Source organism: Panthera tigris, chromosome A2 (assembly GCF_018350195.1).
Source record: "Panthera tigris isolate Pti1 chromosome A2, P.tigris_Pti1_mat1.1, whole genome shotgun sequence".
Taxonomy (NCBI): Eukaryota; Metazoa; Chordata; class Mammalia; order Carnivora; family Felidae; genus Panthera; species Panthera tigris.
In genome coordinates this window covers 112,071,603-112,088,144 of record NC_056661.1, presented here as the reverse complement: position 1 = coordinate 112,088,144, position 16,542 = coordinate 112,071,603, and the positions used below count along the sequence as shown (strand labels likewise).

The 16,542-nt window shown below is 35.1% G+C and overlaps 1 protein-coding gene across 1 annotated transcript in view; it reads right to left on the bottom strand.

The window, feature by feature from the left end:
• ABCB5 (ATP binding cassette subfamily B member 5) overlaps positions 1 to 16,542 on the bottom strand; it is a 134,975-nt gene that overhangs the window by 45,889 nt on the left and 72,544 nt on the right. Inside the window, 4 exon segments of the mRNA XM_007089072.2 lie at positions 162 to 266; positions 1,424 to 1,567; positions 12,090 to 12,230; positions 15,767 to 15,928. Coding sequence (XP_007089134.2) covers positions 162 to 266; positions 1,424 to 1,567; positions 12,090 to 12,230; positions 15,767 to 15,928 — 552 coding nt within the window.

The window sequence follows — 16,542 nt, the reverse complement described above, 5'->3', positions numbered from 1 at the left end:
AAGGTATATTTATTCTTAACTCTTTTTTCTATTTCTTTGTAACAGTTAATTACTATATTTACTTATTTATACTTTATTATATTTTGTTGTTATTTTCAACTCAGAGAGGATGACATAAAAAGTAATCATGTTCAAACTTGTTTAATTCATTAAAAGCTTACCTGAATGAAATAACTGACAAAGCAAATAACACCCAAAATGACAAATATCATGGAATAAATCTCTGAATCATGCTTTAATGTGGTTTTATCATCATTTTCAAACATCTGAGAAAAAACAGATTTTTTTTTTCAGGTTATTGGAAGAAAATACAAAAGAAAGAGAAAAAACTAAAACGTCTATCCATCAGGAATTTTTGACTGGATTTCAACATAAGAAAAAGATTATAAATACATTTCCTGGGGAAAAGAACTGCACCATTATTCTATTCACTACATTCATTACATATGATAAAAAAATGATTTGCTGTCAATTTTCTCACTTAGGCTATGTAAATATGAGATCAGACAATGAGTCTTCTATCTGTGATTATCACAGTATATTTTCAAAGAAACTACCAGTTTGTTTGAATTACTATTTCTATTAACTGCTAATAACTTAGGTTTCTTAATATTATTTTATTTAAGGTATTAACCTGCAGCGTGAGGTCTTTATACATGTCCCTAGAAATTGTTCCTATAATTAGTAATTATACATATATTGCCATTTATGTTGACACAGCATAGCTGTGCAAATCTGGGACTGAAGACTTAACGTGGCTCAGTCCTTGAATCCAGCAACTCTCCTGAGTCCCTCAGCACAATCTCAAGCTCTTGTTATTTCCTCTCCCTCCTGAGCTGACTGGTAATAAAAAATGGCCATTGTTTGGACTAGTTGAAAGAAGAGTAGTCGTCTTTGTCTATTTTATTGCTTCAGTGCTTTGGAATGCTGATACGGCAGTGGAGTCAAAATTAGAAAACAAAGTAATTTCTTTACTGATTGCCCAGTCAACAAGGCCCAGCCAAGACTTCACAACAGAGGCTGGCTTATCCCCTGAGAACATTAGTTAACCTTCCTATCATGGATCCCACACTATGGGTGACCCACCACAAGTCCCAATTTCCCCATTGCTGAGTCAAAGTACATCAGGTCTGTTCTCTCAGGCTACACTTTGTTTAAAATTGTTAAAAATGGGGCGCCTGGGTGGCTCAGTCAGTTAAGCGTCCGACTTCGGCTCAGGTCACGATCTCGCGGTCCGTGAGTTCGAGCCCCGTGTCGGGCTCTGGGCTGACCGCTCAGAGCCTGGAGCCTGTTTCAGATTCTGTGTCTCCCTCTTTCTCTGACCCTCCCCCATTCATGCTCTGTCTCTCTCTGTCTCAAAAATAAATAAACGTTAAAAAAAATTTAAAATTGTTAAAAATATTAGCAAATTAGCTTTACTTACAGTTATGATTTTTGCAAAGATGATGGAAAATACTGGATGAACAGCTCCATTTAGAATAGAAGCCAATGTCCCCAGGACCACAGAAAGCCATTCAGACTTGTTTAATTTAAAGATTTTTAACATAGAAACTTCAGGAAGACTTGTCTATGAATAAAATACTTTGGTTAAAACCTCAGTTTGAGAGCGTAATGGAACCTAGAGAAGTTAACCAATCTTAAACAGAACCAATAATGTAAAATATCAAATACAATTAGGAGACAAGAGTAAGAGTAGAATATATCTTAGAAAAATTTCACCACCCATATTACCTGATGTCCTCAACACATACAGGAATCTTATCCCAAAGTGACTCTCTGAGCAATTTATCCTTTTGGTATTTCACTGTTACTATCATTTAAAAATTACAGATTAACTCACAAGTTCTGACAGCTAAGACTCACTGAAGAAATGACAGTCATATTTTCTTTATTCCTGTTAAACTAGATGGAATATTATACCCTAAGATAAGACAAAAATCTAGGTAGAAATGAAGCAAGACAGAAAGTAAGAATTTTACTAGCTAGCATTTCAAGCTTGAAAGTTTTCTAGTTTCATGACTTATTGACAGAAACATTTATCTAATATCTTAATTTAAAGCTTGTTTTGGGGTTCCCATTTGTAAATAAAATGCTGCAATATCTGAGCATATCACTTAAACTTACCAAGCCTCAGTTTCCTCATCTTTCCAAGGGGGATGATATCATTTCCTATCTTCTTGGATTGTTTTTAGAATTAAGCTTAACTCAGTATTATTACAGAAGAAGGATTATATGATGCAAAATCCTAGGTTTTATACAGAGAAAGCACAATGCAAGTAACCATTCTGTCAGTCCTCCCAGTGGAGAGGTAGCGGTCACAATGATCAGAGGATAAATAATATGATAATGATTTCTCCTTACTCTTGTCCAGCATGCATAGGGGATTTATTTCAGAAATCTAAAATATCTTACGGTTTTGTAGTGAGTAATTATTTTGAATAGCAAAGTAGACAGAAAACTACTAGGCATTTCTTTTTTATTTTAATTAAAAAAATGTTTTTATGTTTACTTATTTTTGAGACACCTAATGAGAGAGCACAAATTGGGGAGGGGCAGAGAGAAGAAGACAGAGAATCTAAAGCTGCGCTGTCAGCGCAGAACCTGATGCAGGACTTGAACTCACGAACCGTGAGATCATGACCTGAGCTGAAGTTGGACAATTACCTGACTGAGCCACCCAGGTGTCCCTAGGCATTTCATATGTTAAAATTGTCTCTTGGCATTCACTCTAGAAGTAATGACATTTGTGAACCTAATAACAGGAGAATTCTTCGGGAATGATTATAAAATAGTCTGTAATTCTTGTGTTAATCTTAGTCTGGCAACTATAATGTAAACTCTTTTGTTTGAACAATAGAACTTTTAAAGTTCTAAGGTATTTATGGTCTACTTTTAGGATGGGTAAACCACAATTATATTGGGTTACTGAATAATCTATTTCCTTTCTGAAGTTTTCTGAAGATCATCATCACAAAAAGCCTCACTTTTCAGTTAGGTGACTGTCCAATATACAGAAATTTATTTCACTTTTTATTTTTTGAAAATTTTTATTAAAAAAATTTAATGTTTATTTTTGAGAGAGAGAGACAGAGTGTGAGCAGGGGAGTGGCAGAAAGAGAGGAAGACAGGCTCTCTAGAAGCAGGCTCTAGGCTCCAGCTATCAGCACAGAGCCTGATGGGGGGCTTGAACTTATAAACTGTGAGATCATGACCTGAGCTGAAGTTGGATGCTTACTCAACTGAGCCCCCCAGGTGCCTCAGAATATACAGAAATTTAAAAAGTTGCATACCAACTCTGTCAAGCACTGAGCACAGATTTTCTGTCAAATTCGTTATAAAATTGCCTCATTTTGCAATGAAACTAAGACTTAGTGTGTGCCAGAACATAATACCAGTAAATTAGAGACAGTAAATGTAGGAGGGCTATCTCACTCCTACAGAATAATGTATCTTTTACCTTTTGAAAAATATACAATAACAGGTTAAATGAGTATTACTGAAATAATGTTATAAAGATAGAAAAGAATAAAGATAAGAACAAAATGAAAGTAAGATCATGAGTTTCTATGTTATGTAAATATGCTATAGGTTATTACATGTTTTAAGAGAATCTGATATAAAAATATATGAAATTATAGGCATTTTGTAAAGAGATACAGAAGGGCTTTAAAAAGTTAAACCTTCCTAAAGAATTTTAAATTTCATACATTTTATTTTATTTTATTTTTTATAAGTTCATTTATTTATCTTAAGACAGAGAGAGAGAGAGAGAGAGAGAGAGGGAGAGAGAGAGAAGCCCAAGGAGGTTCTGCACTGTCACTACAGAGCCCAACATGGGGCTCAAATCCACAAACTGTAAGATCATGACCAGAGCCAAGATCAAGAGTTGGATGCTCAACCAAAGGAGCCACCTAGGCACCCCCTAATTTCATGTATTTTAGAGCTATAATGAGTTATTATAGTCTTCATATAACAGGCTGTATATGTTTAAAATGTAGAACTTGGTAAGTTTAGACATAACTACACACCCATGAAACCATTATTACCACAGTCAAGATAATGAACATATCCACTACCTCTAGAAGTTTCCTACAGCCTTTTGTAATCCCCCTCTCCCACACCTCTCAGCTGCCAACCCTCTTCTCCTATAATCACGGGCATGCTGTTACTACATATTATTTTTCATTTCCTAAAATTTTATATAAATGAAATCATACAGTATGTACTCTTTTTTCCTCTGGCTTCTTTTGCTCAACATAATTGCTTTGAGATTTATTCATAATACTGAATAAATTAACATTTCATTATTTTTATTGGTGAATGGTATTCCATTGTATGAATATACCGCAATTTATATATTCAGTCACCTCTTGATATGAATTTAGGTCATTCCCAGTTTTGGGCCATTACAAGTAAAACTGCTATGAATATTCACATTCAAGACTTTGTGTGGACACAAAGAAATGAGTTCATTTCTTTCAGGTAAATACCTAGAAGAGGAATGCTTGGATCAGATAGTAGATGTATGTTTAATTCTTTAAGAAATTGCCAAACTGTTTTCCAAAGTGAGTTTGCCATTTTGTATTCCCACTAGCAAAATATGGAATGCTTCTGGCTTCATATCACTGCCAACACTTGCTAGAGTCAGTCTTTTTAGTTTCCACCATTGTAATGGTGTGTCCTGATATCTCAATTATGAGTTTAATTTGCACTTCTCTAATTACTAATGATGTTTGGCATCTTTTTGTGTGCTTGTTTGCCATATACACATCTTCTTTGGTAAAATGTCTATTCAAATATTTTGCCCATTTTTCTTTTTCTTTTCTCTTTTTTATTTTTTTTTTTAAGAGACAGAGAGGGAAAAAGTGAGCAGGGGAGATGGGCAGCGGGAGAGAGAGAGAATCTCAAGCAGGCTCCACACTCAGCACGAAGCCTTAATGTGGAGCCTGATACAGGGCTCGATCCTATGACCCTGGGATCACGACCAGAGCTGAAATCAAGAGTCAGACGCCCAACTGACTAAACCACCCAAGTGCTCTTTTTGCCCATTTTTTCAATTGGGTTGTTGATATTCTTATTATTGTGCTTTGGGAGTTTTTGTATATTTTGGACACAAGTCCTTTATTAGATATGTGACTTATAAATATTTTCTCTCAGATTATGGCCTATCTTTTCATCTCTTAAAAGCATTTTACAAATAGCAAAGGTCTTGATTTTGGTGAAGTCTAATTTATCATATTTTTTTTTCTCTTTTATGAATTGTGCTTCTGGTGTTGCATCTAGGAAATCTTTGCTAAGGTTTTCTTACTGGATTTTCTTATGGAAGTTTTTGAATTTTAGGTTTTATAGTAAATTCTGTAATCCATTTTGAGTTAATTTTAATCTGTGATCTGAGACATGGATTGAAGATGATTATTTTGTATATTGTTGATACAGCTATAGCATCATTTCTTGAAAAGACCATACATTCATTATTCAATTGCCTTTACTGTACTTTTGTCTAAATACAATTAACCATCTGTGTGTGGGTGTATTTCTTAACTCTATTCCGCTCTAATGATCTATTTTAATATAGCTGTATATGAAGAATTGGAATTAGGTAGTACAAATTCTCCAACTTTGTTCTTTTTCAAAGTTGTTTTGATTATTTTATCCTTTTGAATTTTCATTTATAATCAGTTTGTCGAATTCTACAAAAAAGCCTGCTGAAATATTGATTGGTATTGCCTTGAACCTATAGATCAATTTGGAGAGAACAGACGCCTCAATGATATTGACTCTTCTTATTTATGTACATAGTATATTCCTCAACTTATTTAGGTCTCCTTTCATTTTTCTTAGTAATATTTTATATATTTCAGTGCATGGATCTTATAATATTTTATCAAATTTATCCCTAAGTATTTCATATTTTTGACAATATTGTACATGAAATTATTTTTAAAATTTCAATTCCTATTTTTTTATTTTTGTACTTTCTTTTTGGTGCATTCTATAGGATTATTTATATAGATAGTCATGTTGTCTATGAAGAAAGACAGTTTTCTTTCTTTCCTATTTGGATGACTTTTATTTTCTGGCCTTATTGCACAGGCTGGAACTTGTGGCACAATGTTGAATAGAAGTGGTGAGAGTGTACATCCTTGTCTTGTTCTTGATTTTAGTTCCCTCACTATTGAGAGTGATGTTAGCTATTGATTTGTTGTTTATGCCTTTTATCAGGTTGAGAAAATTTCTTTTAATTCCTGGTTTGCTGAGAGTTATCAGGAATAGACAGTGCATTTTGTCAACTGAATTTTATACATTGATTGAGATGATTATTTTTTTCTTAATAAGAGGTATCACATTAATTTCTTAATGTTAGGCCATACTTGTACTCCTTAGATAAATCCTAGTTGGTGATGATATAGCATTCTTTTTATACATTGTTGATTAGACTTACTAAAATTTTGTTAGTAAGTTTTCCATCTATGTTCATGAAGTAAATTTATCTATAAACTTATTTTCTTGTAACATCTTTGTCTAATTTTGATACCAGAGTAATATTGGTCTCATAGAATTGGTCTCATAGAAGAGAGAATCTCTTAGAATCTCATAGAAGATTGGTCTCATAGAATATTTGTCTCTTCAATTTTCTATTTGGTAGAATTCACCAGTTAAGACAATTAGTCCTGAAGTTTTCTTTAAGGAAAGGTTTTCACTACAAATTTAATTTCTTTTTAATAGATATAAGATTAAGTTATTAATTTATTCTTGAGCGGGCTTTGGTAGTTTGTGTCTTTTAACGAATTTGACAATTTCATCTGAGTTGTAAGATTTATTTTCATAAATGTTTTCATAAGATCATCTTATTCTTTAGAGGAGGGAGAGAGAGAGAGCATGCATGTAAGTTGGGGAGGGGCAGAAGGAGAGGGAAAGAAAATCTTTCTCCTTTTTTTTTTTTTCTAATTTTTTTTAATGTTTATTTACTTTTGAGAGAAAGAGAGAGAGAGACAGAGGTGTGAACAGGGGAGGGGCAGACGCAGAGTCTGAAGCAGGGTCGAGGCTCTGAGCTGTCAGCACAGAACCCAATGCAGGGCTTGAACTCGCAGACTGTGAGATCATGACCTGAGCTGAAGTTGGATGCTTAACCAACTGAGCCACCCAGGCTCCATGGGAAAGGGAGAATCTTAAGCAGGCTCCATGATCAGAGAGGAACTCTCACAACCCTGAGATCATGACCTGAGCTGAAATCAAGAGTCAGATGCTTAAATGACTGAGCCACCCAGACACCCCTATTATTCTTTTAATATAGGTAGAACTTGTAGTGATGTTACCATGCTCATTCTTGATATTGGTAATTTGTATCTTCTTTCTTAAATTGTTCAGTCAGTCCAGTGGTTTTTCAGTTTACTGAGGCCCTCAAAGAACCAGTTTTGGATTTCACTGATTTTTTTTTCTTATTTAAAAAAAAAAGTTAATTTATTTATTTTGAGAGAGAGAGAGTGAGAGCACATGCAAGTGGGGTAAGGGGCAGAAAGAGGGGGAGAGAAAATTCAAAAGACTCTATGCTCAGAGCAGAGCCCGACTTGGGGCTCAGTCTCATGACCATGACATCATGATCTGAGCTGAGATCAAGAGTGGGATGCTTAGCCAACTGAGCCACCCAGGTGCCCCAACTTTTTTCTTTATAATTACCTTCTTCCTTATAGTTTCTTAAGGCGTAAGTTTATTAATTTGAGATCTTTCTTTTTATGTATAAATTTCTTTCTCAGTGATACTTTAAGCCTCATCTCACATTTTTTTTAAACTGGAGTTATTTTTATTTTTTTAAAGTTTTTATTTAAATTTCAGTTAGTTAATATATAGTGTAATATTAGTTTCAGGTGTACATTATAGTGACTCAACACTTCCATACATCACCTGGTGCTCATCATGACAAGTGCACGCCTTAATCCCCATCACCTATTTAATCCAGCTCCCATCCATCTCCTGTCTGGTAACCATCACTTTGTTCTCTATAGTTAAGAGTCTGTTTTTTGGTTTGCCTTTCTTTATCTTGCTTTCCTTCCCCCCCCCCTTTACTCATTTGTTTTGTTTCTTAAATCATACGGGAATTTGTCTTTCTCTGACTTATTTTACTTGGCATAATAGTCTCTAGCTCCATCCATGACATTGCAAAAGGCAGATTGCATTCTTTTTTTACAGATGAGTCATATTCCACTGTATGTATATGTATGTATTCATAGTAGTATTCATTTACTCATGTACAATTGTAGTGTTTTCATAAATTGGCAATTGTAGACAATGCAGCTATAAACATTGGGGTGCATATATTCCTTTGAATTAGTATTTTTGTATTCCTTGGGTAAATACCCAGTAGTACAATTGCTGGATTATAGGGTACATTTTAATTATGTTTGGTATCATTTTCATTCAGCTCAAAATACTTTGGAATTTCTCTTTTGATTTCTTCTTTGATCCATGCATTATTTAGAAGTGAGTTGCTTAGCTTCCAAATATTTCAAGATTTCCAGGCCACTTCTGTGCTTGATCCCTTCTCTTCTCTCTTCTCTTCTCTTCAGATTTTACTTTTAAGTAATGTCTACATCCAAAGTGGAGCCTGAACCTACAATTCCAAGATCAAGAGTCGCATGCTCTACCAACTGAGCCAGCCAGGTGTCCCTCTGCTCTTGATTTCTGATATAATTCCACTTTGGTGAAGTAATATACATTGCATTACTTGAATTTTTAAAAACATATTGAGACCTGTGTTATGGCTTAGAATATGGTCTGTCTTGATAAATGTTTCAGACGCATTTGAGAAGAATGTGTATTCTTCTGTTGATAGGTGGAGTCTTCCATAAATGTCTATTAGTTCAAGCTGGTTGAGAGTGCTATTAAAGTCATCTATACCCCTGCTGAATTTTAGTCTACTTGTTTCGTCAATATTTAAGAGAAGTATTGAAATCTCTGGTAAAACTAAATTTTTATTCTCTTTTTGGTTCTTTTATATATTGATCCTTTAATATAATTATGAAAAAAACCCCTCTTTATCCCTGGTAATATTTTATTGCTTTGAAATATACTTTGACAACTATTAACAAAACAGTCTATCTTCAAGTAATATTACACACCACTTAGGAGCCTTAAAATAGAATATTTCCATTTCTCCCTCCTAGTCTTTTGGATACTGTTTTTACAAATTTTTACTTATACTTCTGTAATAAACCCTATACTGCAATGTTATTTTTTTCTTAAAAAAGTAAATTTTTTTTAAATACACTTACAAAAGTATTATTGGGGTGCCTGGCTGGCTCATTCAGTAAAGGATGTGACCTTTTTTTAAGTTTATTTATTTTGAGAGACAGTGTGCGTGTGCATGCATGCAAGTGGGGGAGGGACAGAGAGAGAGGGAGAGAGAGGATCCCAAGCAGGTCTGCACTGTCTGCACAGAGCCAATGCAGGGCTCTGTCCCACAAACCATGAGATTATGACCTGAGCCGAAATCAAGAGTTGGACGCTTAACCGACTGAGCCGCCCAGGTGCCCCAAGCATGTGACTCTTGAACTCAGGGTCATGAATTCAAGTCTCATGTTGGGCATGGAGACTACTTAAAAAAATTATTAATCATTGTTAACTAACTACTCCTGACCCTTTGTAAGCCTTTGTGAAAGGACTGTTCTCTTTCCTCCTTTCCGGCACATCTTTCCTCTGCCGTTGGCAGTTTTCTTAATGTGCTGATCAGTACTCAGATGAAGACTCAGTGGAGAACCTATGAAGATCTCTGGAACTCTGAGAAACTCTCTTCTTTTAGTTCTTTGTTCTAAGGATGCTGCCTAATTTGGCTTCCTGGGCTCTGCATGGGTTTCCCCTTCTAGCTCTGAGGCTTGGAAACTATCCAGGCAGTAACCTGGATCAGTGATAAGATTTATTTCATTTGTTTCTTCTTCCTCAGGGATCACCACATCCAATGTTAGAAAATTGTTCCATATGTTTTGTTCTGTTTCTTAGGTGTTTCAAGCAGAAAGGTAAACCCAGTTCCTGTTAACCTATCTTGGCTGAAAGCAGAAATCTCTAATTTCATCTGGTTTTCATAGCATTTGACACAAATGATCTCTTCCTCTTTTGTGACACTTTCCTTTGTTGGCTTCTATGATACCATACTCTCCTGGCTTTCTTTTTATTTTCTAGCCATTCTCTAGATTCCTTTGTTGGCGACTGCTTTTCTACCTGAATTTAAATTTTGCTGGGTCCTGCTTCTCAATATCCTGTCCTAGTTGCTTCTCCATCTATAATTTATTTCTAATGAGACAGCTTTAATCAGGTCCATCAGGTCTATTACTTAACCACTGTCATCTCTTCCCTGCCTTGTTCTCCCTGATCCCACTCTGGTTCCGAAACACCATTCTCCACACAGCAGCCAAATCAAACAGATTGGTTCATGCACTTTTCTGAATAAGACCCTCTCATGCAACAGTTCTTAACCTGCTTTGTGTCAGGGACTCCTCTGGAAGACTGATGAAATCTGAGGACTCCTTACCAGAAGGATTTATAACAATGTGCTAAATAACCCATGGGTCTCAAAGAAAACCAATAAATTGAAATATAGTATTCAAAATATTTAACAAAAAATTCAAAGTTGTGATACAGTTATGGCTGTGTTTCATTATTAGCATATTAAATAACAAGATATAATAGTGATGAGTGTAAAGATATTCTAACATGTCTATAACAACTGTAATGAGATATCAAAATTTCTGTGATTTTCATTGGTGATGTTATAGGCCCTGGTCATAATACTGTAGTTTGTTGTTCATATTCATAATTAAATTAATTTTTCATCAAGGATAGGTGGGAAAAAAGTTATGATATTTTTTCTAATTCAGGTTAATTGCCTCTGAATTCCGTCCAGATTTTCCTTGTGGGTCACGGACCACTGGTTAAAAACCTCTGATGGCTTTCTGACAGAGTAAGGAAAGAATCTAAAAGACAAGATCAAAATCTTACTATGGTCTACAAGGTGCTGCCTGATCCAGCCCCTGAGTACCTCACACAACTCTTTGCCCATCCTTCTCCTTAGTCACTGTGACCCCAACTCCAGGCCCTTATATTAGCTGTTCCCCCTATTTAAAATAATACCACCTCTGTCCTGGCTACTGATTTATTACCTTTTGGGTCCAAATGCACCCTTTTGCCTGATAAATATTTTTCCTTTATCAGATAGTAAGATGTCAAGCTGTGTCAGTTGAGGGTACTGGAAAAACACCACAGGGGGGAGTTTTTCTTTCTGGTGGCTTACTGGGAAGGCTCCTGCAGGATGAGTTTTTCTCTCTGCTACTCTGCTTGCACAGTTTTTTTCAGAGTTAATTGAGTGCAGTTTTCTCTTGTGTTTGGCCACCAAGTGCTTTGTCCAGCTCTTGGCTTGGCCAGGAGAGGCCTAACCATGGGACCCAGATAGCACTGGCCTGTGATTCAGCCAGGTCACTAACGCATGCACCTTACTACACATGGGGCTGTACTTGACTCTTGCATAGGGCAACCTGTCCAGTTCCTGGTTCCAACAGTGCCCTGTAGCTTCTCCTGGCACCTAGGGGTTCTGGCATGCCACAGGACAGATTTCCAGCAAACCCCACCAGTGAGGTATCTTATCAACTTCTCTGCCATCCAGTGAACAAAAGCTGTGCCCTTTGAAGTGAGGCATGAATCTCAACCTTGGCTGGGGAAGAATCAGGGCTCTTCATTGGGTCTCTATTTCAACCTCACTAGTGGTTGCTACTTTTGTCTGCTACCTCTGCATTCTTTAGAATTCTCTTAATTTTCACTAGCCAAATACTGCTACGTCTAAAGGAACTAGAAAAAGAAGGGCAAAGCCCATTCTTAAGAGATTTCTTGCCTCCAAAATGACCTGTGACATAAATGCAGTCTTATTTGAGGACCTCTTTCTTAGAGCATTACTGTAATACTACAGTGAAGTTTGGGAAAGATTTGCTTTATACACTTAGTGCTAAAGTAATATTTTATCATATATTCTAAATACTATAAGAATTAAATGAAAATTAATTGGAGAACATGTGGGTAAAACTTGTTGATATTTGTTAAACCATTACCTCTTTATATTGGATGGATTCCTCAGACTTGCCAGTAAAGTCTGACTTGATGTTACTCATAGAGCACAGAGAAACTGAGTTGGTATTTTTTTCAGTAGAATATGCCATTGGTCCCATCTGTTCATCAGCTTTTTTAATATCCTTAAATGAAGAATATACATGTCACCATTAGAATAATGCCTTCAAAATTCAAAAGAATTTTATTAAGCATCCCTCTAAAACTGTATTGCATCTGATACTGAAAGTGATATATTCTTGTGCAGTTCTTGCTGAGGTTTTCAGGCTTGATAGAGGACTAGTAAGTCCAACTTATACTAAAATGTTAGTGGGTGACAATAGCTTATTGTGCTTTCTTTTCCAAAGACCTGTATAATTAACTGGAGAGAACAATGCCTTAGTTGAAAACAACTATTCCACTAGAAGGGACAGATTTTAGTTAGAAGAACTTTGTGAGGGAGAAGACTTCAAAGATACTCTTTCTGATTCCTTATTCCTAGCCTTTCATGAAACTTATAAATTTATAACATATAGCTAGGCACTTAAATGTGATGCTGGCTCTAGGCTTGAGAGAAATGTCAGGAGACAATAACACTTGCTAGGCCTGCAACTGCTGCCCCTTCTAAACTGACTGGAAAGCAACTCAATGGGCCAGCTCCTAGAGAATAAGAAATCGCAGAGACATCAAGTTAACTTTAAAGACACTGTTTAAATGATAGGGCAAGGAGGAAGTTCTAAACCAGACTGCTCTAAGTCTAGTTTTTGGGGTTTTTGGCTACTCAGAGAAATGAGATCAGATTTAGTGAAATAAAGAAAAACTACATGTTCTCTGCTCAACTGAATATGGTGTGAGTAAATTTGTGACTTCCCCACGAAGAGATGAAGAGGGAGACAAGACAGAAATGAGGAGCCCAGTTTGGATGATGGTGTCCCAGACCAGGTTGGAGCAGAGACAGACAGCCTTAGGTGGTTTTAGGTGCAAAAGAGCATATGCATATGGAAGGCTTTCCAGACACTGTGCTTCTTTGACAAGCTTAACAACTGTTAATCAGTCATTTCAAAGTATGGTAAGCTTTAACCAGCTTTATAGTATCTTAACATCTTTAATCAGACATTCTTTTATACTATCACTTTATTTAATTATTTATTTTTCTATAAATTTCTCTACCAAGAAAGAAATCATTTACTTGGATTTTTTCAGGAGCTATTTATTTTGTGGCAGGCTTAAAATGAAATTTTGACCTCTTCTCATAATAAATTTTTCTAAGAAGGTGTTTAACAGGTCAAAGGCAATTTCTTTTCCTGAGAAGCCTGCTAGACAAAATACTTATGATAGGAAGTTTTGGTATGTATCTATCTACCAGTTTTTATTTCATTTCATGTGACAAAATCACTAAAGGAGTATGTCTGTAAGTAATCATATATGTTTAAGATAAATAATTACAGCATTACTCTTCCTGGTTTGAACTTTTCTAAAAAGTTTGATTGGATAATACTAACAATAGTAATATAATAAAATTTAGTATGACAACAATAACTCTAAATACTTTACATGAATGACTCATTTAATACTTACAGTAATTCATAAATAAGTTACTTTTATTTTCTCCATGTTAAAGATTAGAAAACTGAGGCACGGGGAATTTAAATAACTTACCTAAGGGCCTAAAACTATTAAGTGGCATAGTCAGAATTTCAAATTATGGTGTTTCCAGAGCTCATAACCCTAACCACTGCCATGCTGCTTCTTGTGATTGATTCTCTTAACAACAGTAACTTTACAACACTTTTGAGCATCATGAATTCTAACAAACTGATTCATTTGGACATTACAGGTATAGTGGGAAATAAGCACTTTCAGAGTTTCAGAAATGCGTTACTGTTTAGGTAGATACCACACATGTTATGTTTGCTATGCAGTACCCAGAATATTGTAGTTGTTCACTGAGTATTAAAAATGGTATTGTTTTATCAGAATGAATCTTATTTTTGGTAATCAGAGACTACTAATCCATTTTGAATAAGGTGTTTTAAATACTTATACATTTATACCACAAACATTCAATTTTTGTTTTCCTTACATTGTGAAACTCTTTAACACAAGACCTAATAATGGAGTTTTAGTTTAGTTATAATGAAAAATAAAGGCACGTTACTTCAAAGAAAGATACGAGTGTAGTAGTTTTAAAAAACATCAAAATAGGGTTAATTTAACCATAGCTATTTGCTTTTATTGGTATCCTTATTAGTTTGAAAATATGGAACTTAATAATTTCATAAGTTATCAAGTCTACTCTGGAATGAAAATCATACAGATTCAACTGTCATATAATGGCTAATTTTATTTTTAAAGAAAAATATGGCCTAATATGAAATAAAATTGAAACTGGCAGGTTTTGAATCTATATAAGATTACATTTTCAAACTTTTTTTTTTTTTTTTTTTTACTATGACTGCTTTATAGGAGGTGTTTAAAAATAATTCATTCTAGCATTGTGGAGAAAGCTAGGGTTCAGAATGTGAAGTTTTAAGTGTGAGGAGGACACGGAGGCTCATAACTTTCTAAATTTCATAATTTGTGAAATAATATTTTTAATTAAGTTTTCCATTGTAATTCCAGTACAGTTAACATACAGTGTTATATTAGTTCCACGCATACAATATAGTGATTCAACAATTCCATACATCTTGACCTACGTACTGACCTATTTTCACTGAGCATTATACTCTCTAGCTCTGTCCATGTCATTTCAAATGGTAAGATTTCATAATTTTTTATGGCTGAATAATATTCCACTGTATATATACACCACATCTTCTTTACCCATTTATCAATCAAAGGACACTTGGGCTGTTTCTATAATTTGGCTATTGTAAATAAAGTTGCAATAAATACAGGGGTGCATGTATCCCTTTGAATTAGTGTTTTTGTATTTTTTGGGTGAATACCAAGTAGTGCAACTACTGGATAATAGGACAGTTTTACTTTCAACTTTTTGAGGACCCTCTATTCTGTTTTCCACAGTGGCTTCATCAGTTTACATTCCCACCAATAGTGCATGAGGGTTTTTCTTCACACCCTCACTAACACTTGTTGTTTCTTTTTTCTTTTCTTTTTTTTATTTATTTTGAGAGAAAGAAAGAGAGAAAGAGAGTGTGTGTGCAGGTGTGGGGCAGAGAGAGAGAGGGCTCTCAGTGTAGAGTCCGATGTGGGGCTCAACCCCATGTACCATGAGACCATGATCTGAGCCAAAATCTGGAGTTGGATGCTTAACCAAGTGAGCCATACAGGCATCCATTTCTTGTGTTTTTGATTTTCACCATTTTGATAGGTGTGAGGTGATATCTCACTGTAGTTTTGATTTGAATTTCCCTGATGATGAGTGATGTTGAGCATTTTTTCATGTTGGTCATCTGGATGTCTTCTTTGGAAGCCTGTTTGCAGTGTGCCTGGCAAATATTAGGTGCTAGGTACCCATTAATTCTTTAATTTTCATCATATTATCTAGCAAAATGCTGGGGATATTAGTCACATTGCATTTATTCACAGAGGAATTATAAATAAGCCTTGGTTGCTTTGTGAAATCTAAGATTATGATTCAGGACCTCTGTGGTATGATCTCTGAAAGGTTAAAAAAAAACAACCCTGCTAACATAGCATTATGTTACATAAACATTACCTGTGACATTACAAGCGAATAATATAGACCTTGTTTTGCCATTAATTCAGCATGTATTCCTTTTTCTGCCACCATCCCATCTTTTATGGTCACAATCAGATCTGCACTTCGAATAGTGGAAAGTCGGTGTGCTATGACAATTGTAGTTCGACCTTTGCTTGCCTACAAAACAGTAAGTATAGAAAACAAATATGAAATTAATAGAAATAACAAACTTTGCAATATTCAAAAAAGCTTGTTATTTTAAATATTAAGGAATCCTTGAATCTAGAAATTTGGACTTAAATGGATTAGGAAGACCAATAAAAATAATTTGGTAATTTAAAATGTAAACATACTCCTATCATAAGATCCATCCATTTAAATCCCAGATATTTATTCAAGGGAAATAAAAGTGCATATCCACAGAAAGGCTTACATATGAATGTTCAGAGCAACCTTATGTGTAATATCCCAAAACTACAAACAAACTTAATAACTTAAATGGACATTGATACCAACAAGCTCAAACAGCGGTACAACCATACAATGGAATACTATTTACCAATAAAAAGGAACTATTGATACATTCCACAATACGGACAGGTCTGAAAACAAGTATGCTGAGTGCAAGAAGTCAGAGAGTATAGAATACATAACGTATGATTCTATATACACAAAGTTCTAGAAAATACATACTAATTTATACTGGCAGTAAACAAACCAGGGGTGGTCAAGAGCCAGGCAGAAGAAAGAGGGTTGGGATGGAGTATTTACAAAACGCATGTAAAAGTTTT